The sequence below is a fragment of the Branchiostoma floridae genome, chromosome 7 (assembly GCF_000003815.2).
Source record: "Branchiostoma floridae strain S238N-H82 chromosome 7, Bfl_VNyyK, whole genome shotgun sequence".
NCBI classification, from domain to species: Eukaryota; Metazoa; Chordata; class Leptocardii; order Amphioxiformes; family Branchiostomatidae; genus Branchiostoma; species Branchiostoma floridae.
The window spans coordinates 9,494,262-9,520,910 of record NC_049985.1 but is presented as its reverse complement, the minus strand read 5'-3'; the positions used below and the strand labels follow the sequence as shown (position 1 = coordinate 9,520,910).

Sequence of the window (26,649 nt, the reverse complement as noted above, 5' to 3'; positions counted from 1 at the left end):
GTGAAACTGGCATGGTCTGATCTCCAGTTTAATGTTAGTTCCATGCTGGTAAGGTTGGTTGTTATTGTTTCTGTACTGATTGGACTATCAGGATTATTGTGCAGTCTGTGTCCCACTAATGTGCCTGTAATTTACTGTGATGGACTCATAATCTGTATGTTGTGTGCATTAAGCACCACTTACCTACCAACGTTTGCCCCAACATCAGCTTTAGGTACTATGATACATTTGTGGTGATGTCAATAAGTCATTGTAGCTTTCATAAAACTATGTAGTTAAGCAGGATGTTGTTTTCAACAGTGAAACTGTGTCATTAATTTTCATACAAATATTATACAGGTGCCAAAAAAATCTTAAGAAGTTCGTTCTGAGGCGATAAACAATTTTGTGATAAGAGACAACTGAGGTGATAATCCATAGTGGTTAGTTAGGGAGAGAAAATGCAGCATCACTGATACAGCAGATAAGCAGCCCATTTATTGTATTGTCAAACATGTCCACTGCCTTTTATCTTGGGGGAGATTAATTAGGCTGCTGAGGTCTATATTAGGGGATCCAGATTCATGTCATTCCCTGTTGTGTGTTGCTATGCTAGGTGAGGTGCTCAGTACTACATTCATGTAGTAAGCTGCTCTCTTGTCTTACTATATTGATTGTTATTTTAACTTACATGTCTTTGGGTTATGATGTTTTCATGTAAATTTGATTTTGTAAGCAGATTTGGGACTGATCAATGAAACCAGGAACAGGAAGTTAAAGAAAAATTATTTTACAAAATTTCCTCATGCATATAGTTCTTGCATCTATCCATCTTTTGTTCTGCCTTGGTTATTGTCAAATTTCCTTTTCAAGTTGATGTATTATATTGCTTTCAAAAACCGACAGTCAATTTTATTCAACCTTGAAATATCAATTTATAGTCCTCATTTTAAGAGAAATCATCCCTCTTGCTCTGTCCCAGATTCCTGGCAGAAAATGACCTCGTCTCTCCATACGGTTATCAGGACAAGTCAGCAGTGTTTAATCAGGTATGACAGGCATGGCTGACTGTGATGGTCGGTTCCACCATCTCAGACCTGCCAATATTCCACTAATCATCTCATCTTGCAGCAGCTCCACCAGAACCAGTCCCCATTACAGTATTGATCCGTCCCTCCGACGTGACGAATGACAGGCCAGATTGGTCGGACTCCAGCGCTTGGCTGATATCTGTATGAATCATGTGTTTCTGCAGGTCATGAGGTGGCCAGAGAGTTCAGGTCATACGGCCAGGACCTCCAACTCAGACTACAGAACGTGAGTTCCACCATTTTCCTTCCCGTGATACCATATGTAATCCGGTTGTTAAATTTTTAATGACGAGCCCTGTGTTTGACAGACATGATGAACTGGAGGCAGAATGCCCATAAAGGTAAGTGAAGTAAACGTGATACTATTAAAAGGGCACATCTGATACAGAGAAACATGTGTGCTAGTTTGTCTTGTAGTCTTGCTCAATACTACTTCAGGTTTCAATTCCGTCTTCAGGGTCATGTAGGGACAGGACAAAGATAAACCTGGCACAATCACACCCTAAGATCAGGCTTAACTATTTCCAGTAGGAGTTTTGCCAATATAGTTTTGGATGGATATGATATGAAACCTTAATAGTGGTGAACAAATGTGTTTTTTCACTGAAGTACATGGAATCTAAATGTTTCCTTGCATTGTAAGCTACATCTCTACCAATTTGGTGGCATTCTTGCTGTTGTTTTAATCTCTGCCCCCCTGATATACAGCAGAGAATGGCCTGTCCTGTGTCAGCAGTGATAAACACTGACATCCAATCTTACTGTGTTTTCACCTTGTAGTGTGATCAAGGTACAGTGAAGTGTTTAAAACAAGGCAGAGCCAAACATTCAATTTGCAGGATAAAACAGTGCAATTGTTTTGATAAAAATTATCTTTTTCTTCATGCTCTATCAAAATGTTTTGCCCTTTTTACTGATTGTGAAGGTAGAATAGCACAAGATAATGTGGTTTGTCAATGCTGAATAGTAGTGATTTTCAAGTGGCATGCTAAATGGCTTAGCTTTATTTTTAGCAAAATAGATTTACCAGGCTGGTTTTTGTATGTCCATATTTCTGTTGAGCAGGACGTAATTTGTTGATTGACACTAGATCTTTCATCTTTCTATCTTAGATTTTGCGAAATTTTCTAATGCAATAAATTTCTGTGTATCTTTTTATAAAGCCAAGTGATTTTATTTGTCAGCCAGATGTTTAGTGTTGTAATTACATTCTATGAGTATGTTCTGGGATACACAATACATTTGATATGTTATGGTTTTGCCCAATTGTCCCAAGAGCCTGTTTCCAAACTTGGCATCCTGGAGTGATTTAAACAGGGTGGACATAAAACCAACTGTTATTCAGTACCCAGGGTGAGGGGTGCACGCCTGTCATGGCAGCTGATGGATGGCATAACTGACTTACAAATGACCCCTTCCAAAAGGTCACACATTATGTTAATCTGTCCACTTTGAAAGACAACTTGATAATTTAGTTGTGTTATTGTTGACTTCATTTCCACGGCTAAGCTCCATAACAACTGTCTGTATTTCATGTTTCATTGTCTATATTTTTTTCTCTAATAGATTTTGTAAACAAAGTGATAAAAACAGACTGAGACATAACAGAGTTGCAATCAGGGTACTACTTAAATTTGTCTACTTATTTGGTGTTTTATTTGGGGATATATCACACAAGGTGTGTCCGTGACTAACGTTGCCATCAGGCTAGGTGAGATTCACCTCTCCCTGTCATCTTATTTGTTCTGGACAATTTTACATCCAGGCCAGTTTCAAGCCTGGCTGGCCCTGGGGAGCACTTTGGAAGGTGCCATTACACAACGGGGTTAACACTTGCAAGGTGGAGATAGTCAGGAACATGCATCATTTATACTTAACCATTTCTTTAGGACAGAGATAAAGCTGTATGAAATATTCAAGAAAACCTCTTTTGTTTAGGAGAAGGTGAAGCTCTTAAATGTCGTCAGTCAATCATTGTCAGTTACCAGAAATGCTTAACAGCAATTTTCTAAGCAAAAATGTAATATTTCATAAAGAAGGCATTAGTGGGTTGTGGGAATATAGGTTGTTAAGCCCTGAAAAAGATGCAGAAACCAATTCAATTATTTCTGATATTTAGGCTTTACCAACATACAATGTAGAAACAGTAGTTTACATCAATGTCTCTGTCAAGTGCATTTGATTGTGTTACATGTAAATTGCCTGCTTTATTTATGTTTCTTTATACATGTTGTTCATTTTATACAAAGAGAAACATGTGAAGCATATTGACAGAGGAATGCCCATTATAGATATATAAATATACATCAGTGATTGTCCAGCCATTTTCCCCCATGGTTCCCCTGACGGTTTGTCCCGTGAGACTGCTGGCATGATAGGAGCAAGGCTGGCATTACTGTTGGTCCTGTACCACCTGATACCTCTGTAGGATGGAGGATGAATGCTTTTTCCTGTGAGGCATCATACAAGAGCTATTTTAAATCATGGTTTAACATAGTCAACCTTCTCTAATTCAAGGATAAGTGGTCAGTAAATTTTTGCTTGAAGCATAATTGGTCGCTTTAATGTTACGTAGCACTTTGTTTGTTATCCTGAATTCATCATTAAGTGTTATGGACAAATTATTCGTATCACACAGCGGAATTCTAGGTTTCCCAAAACTTGCATTGGATCATATGGTTGTGATAGTATTCGCAGGCTAGTTTTTCAAGACACCCTATGAAAACAATGGAACAATCCAATGAAGTCGTTCCCAAAGTGTTTGGCAATAACAAATTAACATGTCAATTTACCATTAATTGTTGCTAGGATTCCCCCATGCAGATCCTCATGAAATACTGGGTTCTGTCAACCTCTGTTATCAGCAAAATGTGTCTCTCCGTCCCCAGACATGGATATCATTGGATATAGATGTGGAATACATTTATATGATTATTTTGGTTCCAAAGAATCAACTGGGTCATGGTCTAATTTCCATATCAGCCTTTCAGGTACAGCCTTCAGGGACATGCGTTTTTCTGACATCATTGCACAATTATTTCTGAAATTTTCATCAAACGAGAAGGAAAGATTGTAATCCACCAAAATGGTTCCGATCCTTTGATAAGTGTGTGTGCAGGATCAATGTCAGTGTGATGTTTTCTCCATGATAGTTTGGTTCCCCTTGATGGTGATTGTTGGTAGGCTAGACGTGGCGTCTCCTGAGGCCGTAACCGTGCCATGCTAATGACATTATCCTCCAGGCTTATTGACTTACCTCTGACTCATCCCCAACACTGGCCTGCCATTCACAAAAGCAGCTCATTCTGTCTGCTGTACAGTCAGCAGTATAAGCAGTTTGTGTGCCTTAGCTTATAGTACATATACACTACTGTCAAGGTGGTCATCTGCAAAATGCTGTGGAAAAAATGGGTTAGTATATGTAAATTTTGTGTTGTTGTACAATGTAGCTGGGATGTTAACATTGTGTGACCAGCAGGTGTGCTGGGTGTATTTTTGGTGCAGCTTCAACAATAGCAATTTTTTTTCAAACGATGATCATCATATCATGTGTTGGTAATGTCAACATAATCTTACAACATATGTCTTTCGTTTCCATGTGTACTTGAATTTTTAAATCATGTTGTTGCAATTTCTCCTTAAAATAGCACTAGTGATGAGTGCCGAAAATTGAAACTAGAAAATTGAATAAAATGCTTGTGCTTCAGGATAGAATGTCCCCCATAGATTGATGAAATGATTGACCGTTGTTTGATACCATCTGACACACTTACTCATCACTGCCCATTTTCCCCATCCAGACAAGAGAGAGGTTTGAGAGCACCAGAACGGAGGCAGAGCACCTGATGAGGAAGATGCAGGAGGTGAGATCAGATTTAATGACAAGAGTTTATGTAGTCTCGTTTGGCTCGATTTTACACATCTCCAGCCATTTTCCTTTTGTTGTTATCTTATCTTCATCACCAGTGTTGGGTAAGTGTTTCTCACTCCTGTGGTGTTGGACAGTAATGGCTTAATGCCAATATTATCATGTTAGCAGATTTCCCATCATGTGATAAAGGCCATGCTGTTTTATAGAACCTGTGTGGATCAGACACTGCAGGGTGGACATGTTGCTATGTAGCAACAATGTAAGAAATGGACAGTCTTGTCACTCTGTATGCTTTGTACATTTCACAAGCTTGTCAGTAAACATTCTGTGTACTTTATTGCAAAAAAGAGTTATGATTTTGAATGTTGACTGGGTTCTCCCCCATGCTGAATGAATATTCTGCTCACATAGTTCCTGCCACGACATAAGTCACACAAACTGTGGGCAAACATACATCAATAGAGTTTCAATGAAACTAACTGCAAATCTGAACATGTAGTCTATTTATGTATATTTAGACTCATGAGAGAGTTCTGCAAATGCTGGAAATTTCAGGTTGAAAGAATAGATATTTCCACTTGTTGTAGATAATGAGTGGATTTCAATTCACGCTGAGAGATCCTCAGTTACAACAGAAGTACGTCTGTTGATGGATGACTAATAGATTTTAAGTGGTTGCAAGTACACTTGGAATATGGTTGTCATCCATGATGAGTGCATGCACATTTTGTACTTTCCCTTGTCTACCTGTGGGTGTTAGAATACATGTAGAATGTAGGATTTACAACAACAAAGGCCCATTTGTGCCAGGAGACCAGCCAAGCAGTGTGCACAGGAAGAGGAAATTAAATTATTCAGAAGCTCCCTGATTTTGTATCAGTCAGTGTGACACATAGTTATACCATTGGTCCCTGTGCCAACTGATTTACGCATTATGTTCCTCCCTGAAGGTCACTTCAGGTGGGACAGCCCTGGAACAGCTGTTATGAATATTTAAACATGTGTCTCTATATACATTGCTGTTCATAATCATTCAACATCAACCTAATATTTTTGCCATTTAAGATGGAGTAAACAGAACAAGATTCATGGGTAAAAGGTCATACGAAACTGGTAAAATAAAAATTTTACTAAAATTCAAGGGATATGTTATACTAATCACTAATACAGTATTACAGTGATGAATTTGGCATATGTGAAAAGGCTTGTCAATAAACGTTGTGTTATTCATGCCTTTGCAGAAGCCGATTGAGCAGGGTCCAAATAAGATGTACACGAAGCAGGGCTACCTGTTTGTACAGGAGAAAAGTGAGTAACGGGCCACCAGCTCTCCTGTCATCCTTGTTTTCTCATTTTCATAACTTGTCTTCATAGGTATTTCTGCATTTCGCAGAGGCATGTTATTAGATATTACACGGTAGTTGAACATATTTCTTGCTGTGGTTAATACAGGACCCATTGGTTATGCCTGGGTGAAGCACTACTGTATGTACCAAAAGGAGAACAAGATCTTCACCATGATCCCCTACACACAGACCCAAGGAAAACTGGTAAGTCTTCTCACCATATCATATATGTTGTGGTTTACCATGTCAGATTGTGTAATATGTAGTTAAGGAACTCTTGTGAGTTGCCTCCATCTGTATTAATTGCACCATGCATTGAGAACTGCTAACATATCATGATGTGCTACTTATAAGGAATTCTTAATTTGCTCTCAAGACTCCTTAAGTTTGGCAGGTTCGAATGCTCTGCTTTTGTCACTACAAGCCCCATTATGTAATACTCCAGATCTTTGCTCTAGTTAGGTGATACATGTTAAGGTTTTAAGGCTGTGACGTTACAAATAAATCATTCTCATTCTCAAAATGAGTGGATCAAACCTTGCAATCTGGTCCCTGGGCTGACATCTTGCCAAGGTGTTAGTCACCTGTTGTGTCAATCCTTCCACAAATGTGGTAAAACTGAATAAATAAGTGAATAGATACAGCTAAGATGGATGGGTGTTACACAGCTTATATGCCTTACACAGGGTGTGGTGTTTAAGCCGCTGTCATCACTAAAAATCCACATGACAAATCAGTGTTTAATCTGGGCAGAGGTGAAGGCTGTACCGCAGACTAATGCAGATTTAATGATCTGGTTATCGAGGGCTAACATTCCAGCTCTAGCCAGTTGCCACCGCCAGTGGCAGTCCATGTAAAAACTATTTGGAGACTGGATTCAGCTTGTTTTGTACTGTAACTGTTTCAACAGTTTTGGAATGCAGTATGTAATCCTTGGCCACACAAAAGACGACAAATCTTTGCGTCACACTGTCTTGGACTTTGTCCCTTTGTCCCAGTTGACTTCCATTGCCAACAGTGGCAAAGGAGGTGTAGTACATGCACTGGATTGACTACCTGTGCCATGACCTGAAAGCCGTCAGTTGTTAGTTGTGAATACAGTTTGGGTATGTAACTGTGTTTTGTATATCTACAGCTTTGAACAGTGTTTCATGGTCTCCTTAACAAGAGCAACAGCTAAACAGGAAAGTTTTAATATCTCAGGGGTAAATATCAACTGTCTACTTCATAGCACTTACAGTGAGTAGGCTGTAGGCTGTGTTCTGTTTTGTACCATTCATTTCACAACTTGCTCTTTCATATTCCAGACCAGCAGCACAGAAACAATAATTCTCAAGTCCTGTGTAAGGTATGTGGACACACTAAAGTCTTCTAGTCGCATTAGACTGATTTCTGGATTATTGATTTTTCATCCCGGTAACAGTAGGGTTTATGATGTGTGTGATTGTTGTACTCAGGAGAAATCATGTGTATTCTTCCACAGGAGAATGTCAGACTCCATAGACAAGAGGTTCTGCTTCGACATCATGGCCAATGACAAGTAAGCTTGAGTCTTGTTTCCTTACATTTACAACTTAGTATTTCTTTCCTCTGCTTTGTGTCATAATATCTAGTCATCTGTTCAATAGACTTAAAAGTTTAAGTCGAAATAAAAGGGACACTGGGGAAAAACTTAATGTTTGATATCTCCAAAGAGATCTTGTTCACCGGTGGTAAAGACAAATTATTTCTCACTTTTATGTATGCATACATGTATGTGTAGGCTGTAATGTATGATAGGACCTGTATGAAAAAAATGTAAACATAACTTTTATCATTTTAAGTTATTGATAAAACAAAGAGTGCAGGGTCACCAAGTTTAGAATCAAACATACACAGTTGTCAATTACACCTGCACCTATTAGAAGCAAAGAAGAAATAAACAAGTAAGTTATAGCATCCATTTGTCCATATCCATGTATCATTTGTTCTATCCTTATGGTAACAGTCTTTGGAAAGCGGATACTAAGAGAGCTCTGTAGCATATCACTTCCGTTCCCCATCCTTGTATCCACTGTGTCAGGTTAGATTGTTGTGATGAAAGATTGGGAAACACAAAACAGCCCAGGTAACCTTATCTGGGTATATAAGACACTTGGACACCTGTCTTTCTCACCTGGGTACCTTATCACTTTATCATCTGTACAAGGAGAAATCAATGATAAAGTTTGGCATGTCTTGGTAAGCCATGTTTGTAGTATTTAATAGGTAAAATCCTCATTTTGTATTTCCCTGACCCCCCCATCTGTTGATGTAATTGTTTAAACAACCCATCGTCAGCTCACGATTTCAGCTGTTGAACCAAAATATTTACAATCAATCACTGTCAAGAACCTGTCAGCCATGTGCTTTTAGTACTAGTGGCATACCTAGATCATTATAGAACCAAGTTGAAAGAGTGGCGGAAAAGCCCTGTTGTTTAATGATCACCCGCATACACTGTGGTCGTTGGAGTGTGGTGTCTGGGGATATATAGAATAAAGCTTGGTGCTGCCCTGTGATGTTTCATTGGATCTGCCTCCTATTGAGTCAACTTCTATTGAAGGTAATCAAAACAAACTCGACATGGACCAGTAGTAAGGTATGAAAGTAAATTAGGACCCAGCTGTAGCTGCTCTTCTTCCATCATTACCTGTGGTACTGCTGTTCTTAACATTTTATAGCCATAATTTGTAGTTACTTAAGTTGTTGTGAGGTGCTGTCTTTTTTTCCTGTTGGTCAATTGTAAGATTGGCTTTTATTCTAAATGAAAGAACTAGGCCAAGCCAGTGTGTCCAAGCTTGTAACACCACAATAACCAGGTGTGCCAGAATATGCTGTAAGCAAGCATCACTGTATACTATAATGGTAGTAAGTGTAGGCCAAGAGGTCAAAGCTGAAAAGCCCTTTTACTAGTGTTAGAGGTCTTGTGGTACATACATGTAGCTGTGGCTTGGATATAAGTGTCTCCTTGTGCTAGCTAGGTGATGAAACTACCTTTCTGCTCAGAAGCAGCTTAAGTATTCTGCCATTATGGGGTACATGTATGGCCATGCATGTACACTTGGGGGAGAAGAGGGGATAATGTACCAAATGACAGTTGAACCCAGTCGTCCTTTCACTTTAACAGTTTATGAGTTATACTATTGGTCCAAGTTGCAAAGGAAGTTAAACATGCTGGTAGTGTCAGATGTTTCTTATTTTAGATCCCTGTCTGTAGTTATGAGATCAGTTAACCAGTGAACACAGATAATAAGACATGATGTTTTTATCTGCAGGGCCACGACCATCACTGTACAGGCCATGTCTGAGGACGACAGAAAGGCGTGGCTAGAGGCCATGGATGGCAAGGAACCAGTAAGTTCCTCTGTACAACATACATACATAATGCATGCACACTCAATAGTGTTTCCCCAATCATAGTCTTGGAACAGCCAGCTTTTCTATCTGTTTAGGCTCAGCCTGGGAACTATTTGATTAATATGGCCCATTCTGGTTTTCCAGACCAGGCCCGGTAATAATCAGCAGGTACCCAAGCTAGTTTAGACTAGCTCTTACAAGAAAAATCTTCTCCCAAAACTGCTTGGATTGTGATGTGAGATCAGTCACTGATTGAAAGACTTTATTTTATTCACCAGTAGGTTCACCAATAACTGTTTCCAACCTGTTCAACTCATCACTCAGATCTGATCCTCTAACTGGTTGTTGGAAAACAGGAATGGTGATACTGCTCTAAGCAGGTCTCACAGAAATGTCCCTATGTTGAGCATGGTGGTCCAGGGTATGATTAGGGGGAACATTATGAGTCACGTTTGCTAGGCTTGTACTAGGCTAATGTGCTTCATCATGCCTCACAGTCATCAGTACCCGCTTCCCACCTGCTGCATGGTCACGCATCATTACTGCTATATCTTAGGCATCATGGTTCTTCACAACTTTTGGGATCCTTTTTGTAGTAACTAATGACTAGATAAACTAATCAAAACACAGTAACAAAGAGATTTTTTCCACCATCAACATGTACAGCATTTTTTCATAATTTTTTGTTTAGTTTTTTCTTTTTCATTTTTTTAAATCTTCCAAAACCGTGGCATGAAAAGAGAATATATGTAGAGTGTGTAAATATCCAATAAAACGTATAGTTAATGATCGTTAAAGTCGTTACTCTTTCAGATTGGGCCCTATCAGCCTCCACCTGAATACCGACATAAGGTACCTTAGACACGTTTGTACCTGTGTGACTCAATCATGTCAGGCTTAACGGTAATCTCACCTGAAATTGGCCTCCCCGGTTTGGCAACTTGAAAAGGGGCTCACACTAATAACTGGGAGTAATGAATTTTTTTTCTCGTGATCTTGGTTTGAATTTCTTTTGTATTTTATTTTATTTTCCTTTACTCTCTTTTATTTCCATCATTTTCCTTTTTTCATTTGTTTTGCTTGTTGTGGTTGTGGTGGAAATACCTATACTTTAACAGGTACATGTAAGGGCCATTCAAAAACAATATCCATGGAAGAAGCCCAAAATTGTCCATCTGTAGACTTTGTAATTATCAATTACACAGCATCACGATCCAGTACTTGGACATGGAAACTGCAGAGAGAATCAGTTTCTTACACACAGCAGGTGATATTTTATTATCCCAGGAAATTTTAAAATTATCATTGAAATCTTCCAACAACAAAAGGCATTTCTCTGCCAGACTCTGTTGAGTCCCTGGTTTCTATTCCTGGGAGGAAACCAGGTTCACCAGAGTGCAGCCTGTCCCACTCAAGCAAGTGTTTGAAATGGCCATTACATCTTCCCTCACTGACTAATACTTAATGGACTATGCCTGTGACTCTTGATTCAATCACTTGTTATCTCATTTCAGATCTACCAAGTGCCTGGTACGCCATCTTCAACTGAAGAAAGTAAGTTGACAAGAGATAGGGATATTGCTACATGTATATCAACATTGTAAAATCGCTAATTTGGACAGCCATTGGAAACCAAAAGTTGTAGATTCCAAAGAGAAATTACCAAAAAGTTTAACTGTTCATCCTAAGTTTTCACCTTTGTGTTCGGGGAATTCCTTTTGCACATTGCTAGTTTGTTTGTGTTCCATTTGTGATGTCATCTGTCTGACCATTCCTGGTTTTATGTCACAGCTGATTCATATATTTACTGATGATTTATAGATTGTCTAATTTCTCATGTAATATAATGTAGTGTTATCATTCATATATTTGCATGCAGTAGACAGTAATTTGACATAAGACGGATAAAGTGCTTGTTGTAATTTTGATTTATTACATAGTCTATAACGTTGATGTTAATTGTTTAGTTTTGCTGGTGTCTTGGGTGCTAAGTCCTTCTTTTTCACAAAGTTTCAGTTCTGTTCACAGGTCATTCATAATGGCATGCTGTTAATTTTGCACAAATCACGAAGTTAAAGTTACTGTTCACTGGTGCATGTCCATATTCATTAACCAGACATCACTGCATGGCTTCATCGGTAACTTAACCTGTCAATAACTAGCACGTTCATAACTAAACTGTTAAACCCAGGGTTGTTAACCAATACCATGTTACAGATTCCAGTCCTAGAAGTTATTTTCGATCGTTCTTCCGGGATAAGAACCTTGTTGGGTCACAAGGTCAGAGGTCGTTGCTATGGTGCGGTGTGTGTCGGCACCATGCTGTAGTTATGGGTTACCTTATTCATCAAGACTACTTGCACTAACACATTGTTAACCCCCCTTGGTTTTTTTGTTGTGTTTATTTTTGTCAGGACGAAACCCAAGCCCATGACAATCATTAGACTATAATTTTTGTATTTTTAGTAAATATGGGAGAACAACAGTTATGGACAGCTCAGCCATGAATGATAATGATTTAAGAAATTGTTGTCGCCGTAGAGCCAGTAGAGGATTCTTTCTTCTTTTTTTTGTAATGTAATTTTCTGTCAGTTGTTTGGATTATTGCACAGCCTTCTTTGTAATTCTGATTGACAGAACTTTTCCTCCTTTCTGAGATACCAATTTCAAGAACGCTCTGTGATTTGTGATTCAAAGAAAATGATGGAACAGTCCTGAAAACATTCCAAGCTACAGAGTTGTGTTTGGTTGAAAGCTGCTTGACTGTTGCCCTGCCATTGCCGTCCCCACCAGCTGCTATGTTATGTCCTTGCCTTGGCCGTTTGTCCACCCTTATTCACAGCACCTTATCCTGTTCCAGTCTGGAATGTAATGCCATTCTTAGTCACAAAGAAGAGTAGTGTGGAGTCAATCACAGGTACGGAGACTTGTCCTTCTCCGGGGTGCAGGTGGATGGTACTCCGACATGGTTAGTGTCTCTGTGTTCGTCCCCCGTTGCTGTTCGGACTCCTGGCAGGCCATCGTCCACATAGCCTAGCTGTAACAGTAGCTTTAGCTTTGTTGTCGTCCACAGCAATGGCAATGTTATCTGTTCAAACTAGCTCTGTGCTGTTGCATGTAAGTCAGATGCAATGCAAACAGTTTTGTACGAGAAAGTGTGACACCATGGCACAGTTGTGGCAAGTCATGACAACATATACATTTTACATGTACCGTAGCTGCCAGCAAACTTTTATATGGGTATTGCCTGTTTTTTAATAGTTTCATGACAAATATTATATACTCTCTCGTTTGGGAATAGTACTAGTTTGCAAGCATGCAAGATCCAGTTTGCATGAACATTTTTCAGCAATGCAACCACTCTGGTATGTCCTTTTTTAATTGATTTGTAAAAAGACCAGAATCAATGTGTGTGCAGATGTTATGCTCTAAAGTAAAATACGTAATATGTTTAGTATTGGCAACAGATAAGGGTTATTTGAAAGTGGAAGGGTAAAAGAAGTACACCAACATACCAAACAATTGTATTTAAGAACCTTAAGTGAAGAGCACATTGCAATACAAACTTAACACTTTGTTGCCATGGATAGACATGTACTGTATACCAAGGGCATTCATGCATATGCATCTGTAGTGACAGTTATGTTGTCAAAGGTTACCTGTAGCATGTATACCAAACATCTTGATGTAAAAACCTATTACTGAGATATTTCCCTGTCAGGACGTCTGTACTGTACTGTACTGTAAACCCTAACACCACAGTAACCCTACAGAGTCCCGTTGTGTTCTGTGCCTGCCAGGAGCCCCAACAGTACCCTGATACCCACTGCAGTCCGTCCCGACAAATCCTCACGTTCTTCCCAGCATCCCACCGTCCAAACACCACGGGCAGGATTAGACTTGCCTGGCCCTTGCAGTGGGCATCAGAACATGTTCCAACTGTCATGATGTACCAGGGGACTGTGGCTTCCCTGTAACACACCTACATGTGGTCCAGTTCAGTGTTGACTACCACTGTTGTTAGATACATGTTTTAATCAACAATGTGTAGTTTGTCCCTGGAAGTGATGGGCCATTGCAGTCTAGCAGATCTGATGTTTAGTTTTCAACCCTTTGAAAGACAACAGTTTTTGAAGTTATTATTTGGTTAGTGGTCCACTCTTCCACTAGGTCATATGTCTTTGTTGCCCATGGTAACATATGACTGAAAACTAAACATCATATCTGTATGACAGAGCTGTGACCGATTACATATTTTTTTACTGTACCCACATTTTTTTAGAATCCCCCATTAGTGCAAGTAGTCTTGTTGATAGTAGATGCTGACTCAAACTACAGAAAAATTAGAAAAAATGTTTTTAAAATCTGGCCAACAAATCTTGAAATCATAACAGTGCTCACAGCATATTTGTTTAGCCAGCTTAACATTTTACACTCTATGTGATCAATGTAGTATTATAGTTCAATGCATTTATGGTGAATGGGGGATTTGGTTCTTTCTTTAGGTAATCTCGTACTTACAATTCTCTTATATCTCTCCAATGTATGGTTCCATCATGTTTCATTAATAACTCCCTCTTGTAACAGCTATTGGTACTGCAACAGCATAACATGTTGGTTATGGGACTGAAGTGTATATTGTTTGTCACTATCTGAACTGCTCCTCCCACAGACTTGCTGAATGACATAGGGTTCACCTTCATCAAGAGATGTATTCAGTCTATAGAGACAAGAGGTACGTTTTAGAGATAATCCATTTACTTTTGCGGTTGCTCTGTTTCACAGTAGGAGTTTTCTACGATTTTACAATTCAGGATTGAAACAATTCTGTAATGCAGTCGTAACACATTGGAAAGGCGTATTCATGGTGTAAGGAATCTGCAATGGAGAGGTCTCCAAGAAAACTGGAAGTTTCAAGATTTACAGTAGAGCTTACTGGTGTAACAATCGCTTGTAGGACCTTGTAGTGCAGTACCTGGAGGAAGACCAAAAGACATGAAAATATAACCTTGCATTTTTGTGTTTCACAAACCTACCAAGCAAAAAGTCAGCCAACAAAGACAATGTAAAAAATATTACCTCAGTGGTGAAGGTACATGTAGGAGAACATTACACATGTACAGTATCCTGAAGATTGCATCTTCTATTCCGCTGATTTTCCCGTCTACCCATCAGGTATTGAGGAGCAGGGCCTGTACAGGGTAGTGGGCGTCAACTCGAAAGTCAAGAAGCTAACAGAACTGTGTCTAGGTATGTAACACTGGTTTGAGATGTATAGTTTTGCTAAATGTTGTTGTTCATCTTGACATTTACAGTTTGGGTCTCAGTACCATGTGATGCTAATGTAGAATGGATTGTAAGAAGACCATGAAGAAATGCTCTCATAACCCAATACACTTTTTAAGACTGACATAGTTCTCCTCTTTTGATGCGTGTGACTGATGAACCCATGTTTGTTGTTGGTGTCCTCAGTAGACAGGAGAAAAGCAGACAAGGTCGATTTGGACGAGTACGAGATCAAAACCATCACCAGCGCGCTGAAAAACTACTTCAGGTAGGGGGGCTTTTTAGTACCAGGAGTAGTTTGTCGTATGTTCAAGGTGGATTGTGTTTCTTGATAGACAAACCAACAAAGGATACAGGCTTACATTTCGCACTGGTTTATGTTTGTGTTGGTTCTCGGTGTTGCATGTACATGTATGTGTTGCTAACATAGAGTGATATCCATGTTGTAGCATGTGCGTTATCATCAGTGTGTGTACCATGTGTCCTTGTCTGCTGAGTTCTTCACTCTCACTGCCAGTGTATGTCTCTGTAGCTCATCTTCATGTCCATGCTCCAAGCTGTGGTATATATGTGCTTCTTACTGCACTTAATGTTGTATTAACACTAATAAACAAAGGAGGAAATGTGCATTTTGTTAGCACTGGTGACATGTGACAGTAGGGTCAAACCTGAATGTAAAGAATGGTAAAAAACAAATAATATTGCTATGATATTGCATGAAGAAGAATGGCAACCCTGCTTGCATTTTGGTTCAGGTTGGTTCCAAAAGGTTTTGACTGAATTGCCATTGTTCTATTGTTTGTGACTGCTATAGCCCACCATCGAGTGCATTCCATAATGTGTGAGTACTCACATGTGCTTCTGGTCCTCTGTTGGTAGCTAGTACAACACAACGGTTTTGTTTCATTTACATCTTTTTCTATGGTGCCGTGTGTAAAGTTAGACAGGCTTGGTTTTATTTGCGCCACTACCCTACACAGGCATTTCATCCATCTTAAACCAGATAAGTTTGCAATTTGCACAAAAAAGAGCTTTACCGGTAGTCAACAGTCAAATAACACAACCTCTTAACCAGAAGCAAATTAATGTGTTACAAGATTTGTCTTGCTCACAATGGACAATTCTGTAAGCAGTCTACAATGACTAGAATTACTAAAATTAGTGAAAACACCATTATCTTTATAACATCTTGCCCTGTGTCAGGCTTCCTACATTTAATTTGCAAGTGTCTGTAAGTCTAAGTGTAACATTGTCTTTCTTGTTTTTAATCTTTATGTAACCTAGCGAAATGTGAGAGGGTTCATATACAAACTCTTGTTTGCCTTTGTGCAGCATCTAGTACAGTTTTCCTGGATGATATAACTTTGCTGGTTCACTTGTAGTTCTACCAGGGGTAGAAAAATCAAGATAAGATGCACACTGTTGTGTTTACACTCACTTTCTGGTTGAAATCAGCTGAAACATAATAGTAAATACCAAATATTGCCAGACATTATGCAAGCAAGATGAAGAAAGTGTAAGTTTCTTTGTAGGAAAATTGAAGATAACCATTCAAAATCTAGCCCAACCCCTTCATGAAACAAAACATAGAAATGCAAAATAAAAGCATAAAATGCAATTATTGGACACACATGCAGTCACTTTTGGTCAAATCACTAATTGCCATGCCATCATTGGTGAAATTGTTGACACGTTGACGGGATCAGTCTATTGCTGCATTACTTGTCCTCAGTACTATAAAGTGATTCAGGCATAGTTCTGCAAAAGGTAGTTCATATCAAGTCATGTCAACTCACCACCACCAACTTTTGTATCTGGTATGTTATGATTTATCACATGTAGTGTGCACACTAAAATATGTGCAGAAGCACAGGTAGAACTTTGCTTGCTTGCATGCTTGTGCCTGTCTGTCTACATAACTGTCCTGTTTTCGTTTGCACTTCACGTTGGTAGGAATAAGCCAGACATATCAGTTTAGAATTTGATATTCATTTCTGTAGTTTTGTGCCTTAAGTGAAAGCATATTTTACAAACGTGAAAATTCTGGGGGTTTGCTTTTGTACAGCAAGAACATTTTTAGCTATCGACGATATGCGATAATCTCAGAAATCACTTTCTATGTCAGTACACTGTAGTGTACTAATGCTTTTCCAATGTGCCCACCACACTATGATAGAACCTTAAGTTGTCCTTTAGGACAAAAAGGATTATCAGCACTCAGACTTATCTATGTAAGAAGTAAATGTTCCTCTATTTTGCTTTTAGTTTTGTTCCAGAAACACAATGTAATTGATGAAAACTCACTCAAAAGTGAATGTTTTTCAAAACTAATATTAGCTTGTCCATTCCAGAGGGTTACCTGAACCACTACTGACATTCAAGCTACACCAAGAGTTTATAAATGCAGCAAGTAAGTATTACGATACTTCATGTACTAATACATACCCTTATATACAATATGTACATTAATCAGTAGTTCCACTGCCTTTGATTGAAGGGATATTCCTCTTTTGAGAGTGGAAAGACAAACATGAGCAAATATCCATTAGGTCATATTAGGTCATGTGATGGTATGATATGTATTGTTAGGCTTATCAAGTAAAGTGTCAGTATGTGGACAAGTTTTAGCGCTAGCTAAAGATATGAACAAAATTGTCAATGCTATCAAGACAGGCTACCGGTATTAACTATCTTAAATGCTAGTTTTAACAAGTTGTTGTTTGTTTGTTTGTTTGTTTAGAGCAAGAGTCCAGGACCTTGAGGATCAACGACATCCACAGGCTGGTGCATCAGCTGCCTGAGAGCAACTTTGAGATGCTGGACATGCTGATTGGTCACTTACTCAAGTGGGTATCTCACTGCAGTTCCTCCCATTTCCACTATGACTGTTGTTAATCAATTAATTAGAGAACTGTTGATCTACTACAAGACAAAATTTATTCTTGTCGAGGAACTCCAACTTTTCCTCTCAGAATCTGACTTCCTGATACCAGCAGAGGGTCAAAGGTGCCTGGGAGTTTGAACTCTATATTGGTCCACATACTGTGTTGTGAGATTAAGATCACATGCCAAGAAACACATGTAAAAGAACTTCAACTTTAGCGGAAGTTGCTTGGAAAAGTACCGATAGAGCAGTTTGGTCTTTGTCTTAGAGTTTAGTACAATGCTTAACTTTCTTTCAACACAAAGGTATACATGGATCAAATTTTCAATGACCACCGTCGGCTTCTTTAGAATCAATACTAATGACATTTGTGTTAAAATAAAGGTTACCATTGTAATATAATTACTACCAACACAGATGAGCTTCCATGATAATTCGTCTTGACCATTTATACTAAGTTTACCAGTGATTGGTCACTCATAGCCTGTAGTTAACCTTGAATTTTGAGGGTTTCATGGTATCTATAGTGATGGTCTCTGTTGTGACACCTGCAGTGTTGCAAATCATTCCAAGAAAAACCTGATGTCCAAGCCAAACCTGGGCGTGGTGTTCGGCCCCACCTTGATGAGACCAGCAGAGGAGACGGTTGCCGCCATCATGGACATCAAGTTCCAGAACATCATCGTGGAGATCCTCATATCCAACCATGAACAGGTATGTCATTTTAAACCTTGTCCTGCTGACCTACATGGAGCTTTAAGATGTTTACCTTTCTTCCATGGTTTACTTTTCATGTTAAAATCTTGCCAACAATACATTTCAAGTATGTCAGACAACTGTTGAACATTTGACAAATGATAAATGACACCTTTCCTTCATTTGTATGTTTTTTGCTCTGTCAGATGTCTTTTGAGAAATAATAAATGACACCTTTTTGCTCTTTCCTTCAGATTTTTAAGACAGCACCAGAAGGCCAGGAGCTGTCCTATCGAGGGACCAGAGCTCTGCCAGTGGCCTCCCCTCGGGAAGTTGCCAAAAATGCCCAGTTCCCGATGCCATCAGTCCCACCTCCCACTGCAGCCCCACCGGCCCCTCCCCCAGCCTCCGCCAAGCCCACTAAAGCCAACCGACCCGTGGGGATGTACAGCCCTAACCCCACCCCTGCACCCAGGTCTCCCACCAGGACCAACTCAACTACCAAGTCTACAGAAAGTGGGTCCTTCTGTCTCTTTTCTTTTGTTGTTTGAAAGTCGATTTGTCCAATCAGAATGTGTTGATTGCTTTTATCATTGAATATGTAACAGTATTTGTACTTTTGTATTTATCTGTGTCACAGCTAAGTAAGAATGTTGTCTGTCCTTCCCAGATTCTTCAGGCGCGTACAGCAACTCCCACAGCAGCAGTTCGGAATCGCTGATCTCCAGATCGTCGAACGACACGCAGTCATCCCAGTCCAGCCCACAGCTGACCAGGCTGCAGGGAGGCACGCACCTCAACAACCCTGTCTACTCCTCTCTCCATCTGTCCTGTGAGTCAGTCCTGGCGTCACTGGTGGACAGTCACAAATCAGCACTTATCCCACAAATGTTTCACTGATTATGCTGACAATAATAACTGCGAGGAGTCCACTCAGTTTTTGCAAGAGCTTTTCTAACAACCTTGCTCAACTATCTGCTAATTATTTTGACAAAAATACACACAAATGGGAATCTATCAGTGACAATCAAGATTGCCCACTAACTCTTCATGACTGACTGATTTGATCAGTGTAACAAGTTCCCTCCTTCCATTGATAGCACTGATTCCACTGACCACTCATAGCAAACTAACAGCTTGTTTGTCTTCTGTTGTTCCTAGCTGGACTTTCTTGTCCATGCCTACCTTTTTTGCATCATCCACTTTTAATTTTCATACTTTTCTGCTGGTATCGGAAGTTTACATTTACTGAGATTGAAATCGGAATAGTACTGCATCTCTGCATGTGAATAAGACTCTGGCATGTCCTTTTGCAAGCATATAGATGCATGTTCCTCAAACGCTGTTCTTTCTCAAGTGTTAAGATTGTGAGGAAATGGTAGATTCATGTTAGATGTGCCATCATGTGAGCCTGTGTTGTCAGTGTGAATCTCTTGCCAGACCCATTCAATAACACATTTTTCCTTATCCCAACAGCAAACCAGAACCAGAATTGTCAGCCCAGTACCAAGCCAGAACCTTTGTGAGTACTTCTTCAGCTTCCCATATTTTATCCCGAGATCTTTGTTTTTATCATTTTTTTTGCCATTTTATTTTATTTCTTTAAGTTCAAATTGTGGTGTGTATTTGTTTAATTTTTTTAAATTCTTTATTGTTTAAAAATTTGAAATTCATTGAAAGTTGTAAAAGAATGACATCAAAAAAATTTGTACATCATATGCATATAATTGTCAGAAAATCTGTTGGATTATTCTGGAAGAGTTTGGTTTTGGACTTGTTTTTTACGTGGTGGATTTATGTCCTAAGATTGTACGTCTTGTTGTTACAAATGCGGTCAAAAGGAGGAAAACCAAACACCCCAGGAAGTTCGTGTAAGTAGGGCATGGCCGGTCGGCCCCGTACGTGTGCTTGTAAAGCAATGCCCTGCTCAGTTCCATGATTCATACATATTTGTTGGAAGTTGTAAACAATTGTAAAAGAAATCGTCTTCCACATCACTAATCATTTCATGCTACCTCCATCTTCAACTGACCAATCCTTTAATTTCTAATGTCTTTTAAGCATGTGGTCCATTTGTAAGGTTTTCTCCCTTTCAGAATGCATGTATGCCATGTTACGCACGTCGTCTTCCTTGCGCATCAATGGAAAATCTCTCTGCTCTTCTGCATGAGTTGTGGTGAATGCAGCTGTGATTGGGTTCTTTGGTTCATGTGTTTCATTCCATGTAATATCGTACTGCAGCCTCTACTTCCACTCTTTGGTAGGGATGAAGCCAGATTGAAACGTGTAATGTGACTTCATCCTGCACTTTATTGATTACCCTAATGAAAACCTGGCTAATTTCCAGGACCCTGGTGATGACTATGAATAGAAATACTTCAAGACTTCCTCCTATGTGGTGTTTTCTATCTCCTAGCCATCCTGCATGCCTGCCATGCTTTTAATCTGCAATACCCTCTCCTCTTGCCATGGAGGCTTCAAATCAGACAGGAGTCTGGATGTGTTCCAGTAATTGAGCAGGAGTCTGTTCTTGTGTGTAGTTGTATCTGTGATTCTGAGCTTCTTTTCCTCCCTGTTCTGTCCGTGTCTCTCTCAGTTGTTTAACAGCTAGTCTGACTCCCAGTCCTCCCTCATCCAGACCTGCCCAGAACCAGACATCCGGCGCGCCCGCACCCATGGCCAGGCTCAAGTCCAAGTGAGTTGGGTCTGATCTGCAAATTTGGCTTCTTAACTTTAACTCTGAAATGATCTTTATGTAACTAGGGCAGTGTTCCATGTATTTTTTTTGCAAACTAGACACAGAAAACATGAACATGGCTAGGTTTAAGGTGTAAGGTGTACTTATTTTAGTAAATCTTGTAACTTGCATCCACTTTTGCAACTCATACAACCTACTTGGCCAAGTTATGTGGCATTGTGCAGAAAACAGTTCTTTTTTTGTCAGAACAATGATTGAATCAATGATTGAAGTTAGTCTCAAACTCACCTATGAATATACAAGCTATAACATCTTACTGCACTTTTTTTCTGTACAGCTGTTTGCCAACTGTTGTTTATTTTTCCCCAGATGTGTGAAAGCTCTGTACGCCTGTGAGGGGGAGAATGAGCAGGAGTTATCCTTCAGACCAGGACAGATCATATACAATGGTGGGTCATGCAGTTTCTGTTCAGTACCTGATGGCGGTGGGATGTAGATGTGTTTAATAGGATAGAATAAATACAGTACACTTAAGTAAGATGTTAGCCTTGATCAAATGGCTGGGAGAAGGTCACAAAATGAACAATTTTCTTGCAATTGCATTTTTTATTTCACATGCACTGTGTTTAGTGTGCTGATATGATAGTCTACATGTGTCAGTTTTCTGAAACAGGTTTTGTCTGCATATTTTTTCTGTAGTGAAACCTTCTAATGAGCCAGGCTGGTTGGAAGGCTGGCTGGATGGGAAGAAAGGACTTCTACCTGAGAACTATGTGGAACCCTTCTAGCACTGCTTGTGTTCTTTAGGATCTTACTTGTCTCTACTTCTTAAACTGAACCACTTTGTCTTTGTACCTGAGACGCAACAACACCATAAGGAAGACAACCCTCCCTGGGTGATAGACCCTGAAGATGGAACTTGTTTGTTCTTGGAATGTGTGTAGAACTGCCACGGCTGTGTTCAACTACTACATACACCTCTGAAGACATTCAGTCCCACCAGAGCAGTTACCCTTGTACAGTAGAAACATAATTTTATCGTACACATGTGTACAAAGACATTTTACCAAATATTTGCAAGAACACAAAAACTTCAGCACCAAGGACAGGTACAACATGTATAAGCTACACCCCTTCATCTACATTGTCACTGCCATTTGCCAATCAGCTCAGCCCCTACACTAAATATGCTTGGGATGGTTAGTGCTTAGAGGAAGACTCCAGATGAAAAGGTTGGTGTGTTAAACTCAGACTCACTAATAGATAGAGAAATTACAAGAGAAAGCAACCTGTTGGCACAGCTTCCTGTTAACAGTTTGGGGCTTACATACTGGTGTGTAAAAATGTGTGCATGACATGGCAACAGTGATAAATAAAGCTACAGCAAAGCGCCTCTGTGTATCTCATGGCAGGGGTTGGGTGGGGTCACTCTCTACAGTACGCTGCTACTTATGTACAGAAGGCAAGGTGTAAGGATAATAAACATAGGGCTAGAAACAACCTGGTAGAAATGTGTGTCTGTTTCTTGTACAGCCTAAGGGATATGTCAGGACTGTGTAAGATATGAGGCTCTAGAAGGATTGGTACATTGGTAGATTATTGGAAACTTTATTGCCTTAGGTTTGGATGCAGTGAAAACAAACAATGCAAACTTTCCTATGTAATTGTAGTTATGGGAAGTTCCATTTGCTTGCCTGTACAAGAGGCATTTTATGAGGGAAGAACAAATAAAGCTTTTACACATGTTTAATTATGAACATTTACAGTATGAATGTATGATGGATATCCCTATCTCACTTCTGTAATGTTGAAATATATTACGTTCATCAGACCAATTATTATTTGTCTACAAATGTGTATGATTTGCTTGTCATAAATACAATATATTATGTACTAAGTAAAGCACAATAGAGAACTATAATTGATTAGAACCATGATGGTTTGAGAAAGAGTTACACTCTATCAGTATCAGTATTTCTTGACTGCTAAGATTCAAGATTGCGATAATTTATGAGTTGATGATACACTTATAGATTACACTTTATAGTAATCATTTTTTCCAAAGCATTCAAGTCATGGCTTTCTGAAAATTGACTGTAGATTTGCTTTTCCTTTGTAAAGACAGAAAATACAATGTACACATTGGTGTGTCTTTCCTGTACATACACAGAGGAAATACTGTAGTGAACTTTGGTGCTGATCGAAAATCTCCATCATTCTTCAACATTTCATCTTTCATTCCCTCTTCTCTTGATTGTATGTAAGTTTAAATGTATGTATATTATTATTGTTGAACATATTGTTCAAGTTTCTTTTCAAGTGTCTGTACATTGGCTTGATTTAGTTTGATTTTTGCCATCATCGTTTCTGTACTTCTCATAATGAGATGTCACGTTGAGAAACTTTCTATAAGAGAAGCTGTTTTGACCTAGTGTTGGATATGTCTTGGCAAGGTGTATATACCCATATTTCCAGGACTAATGAATAGAATGTATAGTGTATAATGTGTATTGAAGTGACATATGAATGGCTGTGTTTTCCTACATTGTATTCCAGCTGTAGTGTTGGCATCAGCGTGGACATCTCCATAAGTTTCAACTGTTCAGTCCAACTATTGTAGTGCTATGCACATGATACATGGACTAGACCTTTGTTGATTACTAGTACCTGTTTATGTAACACTAGTGCACAGACAGGGTCAGTTCATAAGACATATTTTATTATTGGTTTAAGATAATTGTTTTACGTATATAATTATGATAATGTACATGTAAAGAGAACACACAAAAGACAAGAAAAGAGTGGAAACTATTTTTACTATCCATGTTGATACACTGATGTAGGAGAAGCACAGCCACACTGCAGACAATGTGAATGGAGAAATAAACCTAATTCCAGAATCCACCTGCCTTGTATCTGTTGCTCTCGTGTCCTATTTCTATGAATTTGACATTTGTTCATATTTGATCATGTGTACATCATATAAACTGGTATAAGCCTATTTCAGGCTTGTGTGTTGAGACTCCTGCATTTAAATACATGCCATGAGCCACCACATGGTCTTCTTGAATTCAAATGTTTTCCACCACTCTTCTCACTTTGTTCGTACAGTTTACTTCACCCAGCATCATAGGGCAGTGTTGATAAAAGCGTCTTCAGTGATTGTGCGTATTTGGATATTTTAATTACTGTCAGTATACATCAAATTTTGGATGAGGAGGACATCTGTACTCTGAGATTATGTACAAAAATAGCTAGAAGTAAAACTATGTCTTTTTATATAAATATAAATACTTTTTAAAAGGAGTATCATATACGTACTCCATTCAGTTTCATTTTATCAAAAGAGATCGTCGCAAACTTGCGATTGCGTGTCATGAGTTCATGTTGCAGAAGTTCTCAGCGCCTACGGCTACGCCTGCTGAACCGCCTCAGCTTACGGGCAGCACTGGTCAGCAGGTCCCAGGTTTCCTGCTCCTCCGGGATCCGGTACCAGTAGTTGATGCGGCCGTACCGGTCGAAGTAGTTGTCGGGTGTGACGGCTCCCTGACAAGGCCCTGGGACCAACTCGTCTGGCGACTCCCACGGACAGGGATCGTCGGCGATGTAGTTGACTAGGACTTTCTCTCCTGCGACCACGTCATGGTAGATGGGGGCCACTCGTGACAGGCGGGGGTCGTAGTACGTGCCTGGCGGTGCGCCCTCAGGTGCCTTCTGTGTCTTTCTCTTCTTCTGCTGCTGTCGTCGGGAGTCGGCTTCAGACTCGTCGGCTTTCCTCTTCTGAGGCTTTCCACGGGATTTCGAGTCGGCGGCAGCACTTGCCTTTCTCTTCTGAGGCTGTCGTCGGGAGTCGGCTTCAGACTCGTCGGCGTTCCTCTTCTGAGGCTTTCGACGGGCTTTTGAGTCGCCGGTAGCACTGGCCTTCCTTGAGGCAGTCTGTTTGACTCTGCGGGAAGGACGGGCGGCCCGACGGACAATCCGACCCTGGGTGTCACCGGTGAGGCCATTCACGTCACCGTTCTTCTGCTTGGCTTTGGCGTTGGCAACGATCTTCTCGGTTGCTGCTCGGAGGACCGTGTTCAACTTCTTCGCCACGGAGACGCGGCGCTCCTGGGACCATTTCAGGCGACGGCCATCCTCAGTGCCAGTATCTACGAAAACAAAAAACACCGTCGTTCCGGTCGTTCTTTTGTTTTCAAATTTTCAAATCACAAAACTTAGGTGACTGTTATCTTATGTTACAATTGTTGAGGAGAAGCATTTTGATAGAGATGAAATACCTCGATCGGCGTCCCAATGTTAGTGAGTCACTAATAGTGACAGTGAGTGTCACACGTGACTAACCATGGCTCTGGGTGGGATCCAGTTCCACACGAACGGGGCACAGGGACGTCAGGACTTCAAAGATACCCGGACGCTCCTTGGACGATTTCAGACGCCGGTCATTCTCAGTGCCAGTATCTACGGAAACAAACAAAAAACACCGTCGTTCCGCTCGAACTGTCACCAAACCTCCAAATCACAAATCAAGGCGACTACTATTTAACAATTGTTGAGCAGAAGGCGACTACTAGCTAACAATTGTGGAGCAGAAGCGTAGTACTACTTTGATGGAGATGAAATTACCTCGGCGTCCCAATGTTAGTGAGTCACTACTAGTGACAGTGAGTGTCACACGTGACTAACCATGGCTCTGAGAGGGATTCAGTTCCACACCAACTGGACTCAGGGACGTCAGGACTTCAAAGATGCCCGGACGCTCCTTGGATGATTTCGGACGACGGCCATTCTCAGTGCCTGTTATATCTACGGAAACAAACAAAAAAACACCGTCGTTCCGCTCGAACTGTGATCAAATTTCCACATCACACAATCAAGGCGACTAATATCTAACAATTGTTGAACAGAAACGTTTTGATGGAGATGAATTACCTCGATGTCCGAATGTAAGTGACAGTGAGTGTCACACATGACTAACCATGACTCTTGGCGGGATTCAGTTCCACACCAACAGGACCCAGCAGGGATGTCAGGACTTCAAAGCTGCCCGGACGCTCCGCCCGAGCCTGCCGTCCCTCCCTCTGGTCATCACCCTGGCCAAACTCTCCCGCAGGCATCGCCATTTCTTTAGAGATGTGAGGAAACTCAAGGAAATGATGAGAATCACAAGATTTTCAAGATCGCATTCGAAAACGTTCGAACGTGGCGGAATGCGCAGGCGTCACGCCCATTTGTGACGTTCTTGATAGAACATTAGAACAGAGGTTCGTTTTGAAGTAAACAAAGTTTGTAGAACCCCTACAAACCAAACAACGGGACATTTGGCTTGTGTAGTGTGGTCTTCTCTGCCTTTATCCTAGGTACCATCCTTGGTTATCTCCAAGCAGATCCTACTGTGGCATAAGATAGTATCATAAGCT

At 40.1% G+C, this 26,649-nt stretch overlaps 2 protein-coding genes across 28 annotated transcripts in view; one reads left to right on the top strand and one right to left on the bottom strand.

Annotated features, from left to right (window-relative positions):
- Nucleotides 1-24,133, top strand: part of LOC118419051 (rho GTPase-activating protein 26-like) — a 49,947-nt gene extending 25,814 nt beyond the window's left edge. For 3 of the 27 annotated variants that reach the window (XM_035825289.1, XM_035825307.1, XM_035825288.1), the window contains 24 exons: nt 1,235-1,296; nt 4,871-4,933; nt 6,183-6,249; nt 6,394-6,491; nt 7,595-7,635; nt 7,771-7,827; nt 9,584-9,662; nt 10,464-10,517; nt 11,180-11,219; nt 12,508-12,633; nt 14,338-14,400; nt 14,841-14,915; nt 15,138-15,219; nt 15,766-15,792; nt 17,303-17,361; nt 17,692-17,797; nt 18,390-18,549; nt 18,786-19,047; nt 19,202-19,363; nt 20,008-20,053; nt 20,373-20,402; nt 21,128-21,226; nt 21,599-21,678; nt 21,929-24,133. In XM_035825289.1, the coding sequence (XP_035681182.1) occupies nt 1,235-1,296; nt 4,871-4,933; nt 6,183-6,249; nt 6,394-6,491; nt 7,595-7,635; nt 7,771-7,827; nt 9,584-9,662; nt 10,464-10,517; nt 11,180-11,219; nt 12,508-12,633; nt 14,338-14,400; nt 14,841-14,915; nt 15,138-15,219; nt 15,766-15,792; nt 17,303-17,361; nt 17,692-17,797; nt 18,390-18,549; nt 18,786-19,047; nt 19,202-19,363; nt 20,008-20,053; nt 20,373-20,402; nt 21,128-21,226; nt 21,599-21,678; nt 21,929-22,017 (2,027 nt within the window). In that variant the 3' untranslated portion in view covers nt 22,018-24,133. The remainder of the gene's footprint in view (nt 1-1,234; nt 1,297-4,870; nt 4,934-6,182; nt 6,250-6,393; nt 6,492-7,594; nt 7,636-7,770; nt 7,828-9,583; nt 9,663-10,463; nt 10,518-11,179; nt 11,220-12,507; nt 12,634-14,337; nt 14,401-14,840; nt 14,916-15,137; nt 15,220-15,765; nt 15,793-17,302; nt 17,362-17,691; nt 17,798-18,389; nt 18,550-18,785; nt 19,048-19,201; nt 19,364-20,007; nt 20,054-20,372; nt 20,403-21,127; nt 21,227-21,598; nt 21,679-21,928) is intronic. The other 24 variants (XM_035825297.1, XM_035825291.1, XM_035825304.1 and 21 more) reach the window with 24 other exon arrangements.
- A 495-nt stretch (nt 24,134-24,628) lies between these two features.
- Nucleotides 24,629-26,443, bottom strand: LOC118419437. The gene is made up of 3 exons (XM_035825803.1): nt 26,208-26,443; nt 25,574-25,690; nt 24,629-25,380 (listed from the first exon to the last, which is right to left on the bottom strand). Exons 1-3 carry the CDS (start codon nt 26,350-26,352, stop codon nt 24,629-24,631), a joined length of 1,014 nt encoding a protein of 337 aa, XP_035681696.1. The 5' UTR covers nt 26,353-26,443.
- Between the last annotated feature and the right edge of the window lie 206 nt (nt 26,444-26,649).

Excerpts from the sequence above, each read along its gene's own strand:
- LOC118419437 (XM_035825803.1), bottom strand. The coding sequence starts at position 26,352 with ATGGCGATGCCTGCGGGAGAGTTTGGCCAGGGTGATGACCAGAGGGAG. Across the intron at positions 25,691-26,207 it reads GAATCCCGCCAAGAGTCATG|ATACTGGCACTGAGAATGAC; the intron begins GTTAGTCATGTG and ends TTGTTTCCGTAG. Across the intron at positions 25,381-25,573 it reads GGATCCCACCCAGAGCCATG|ATACTGGCACTGAGGATGGC; the intron begins GTTAGTCACGTG and ends TTGTTTTCGTAG.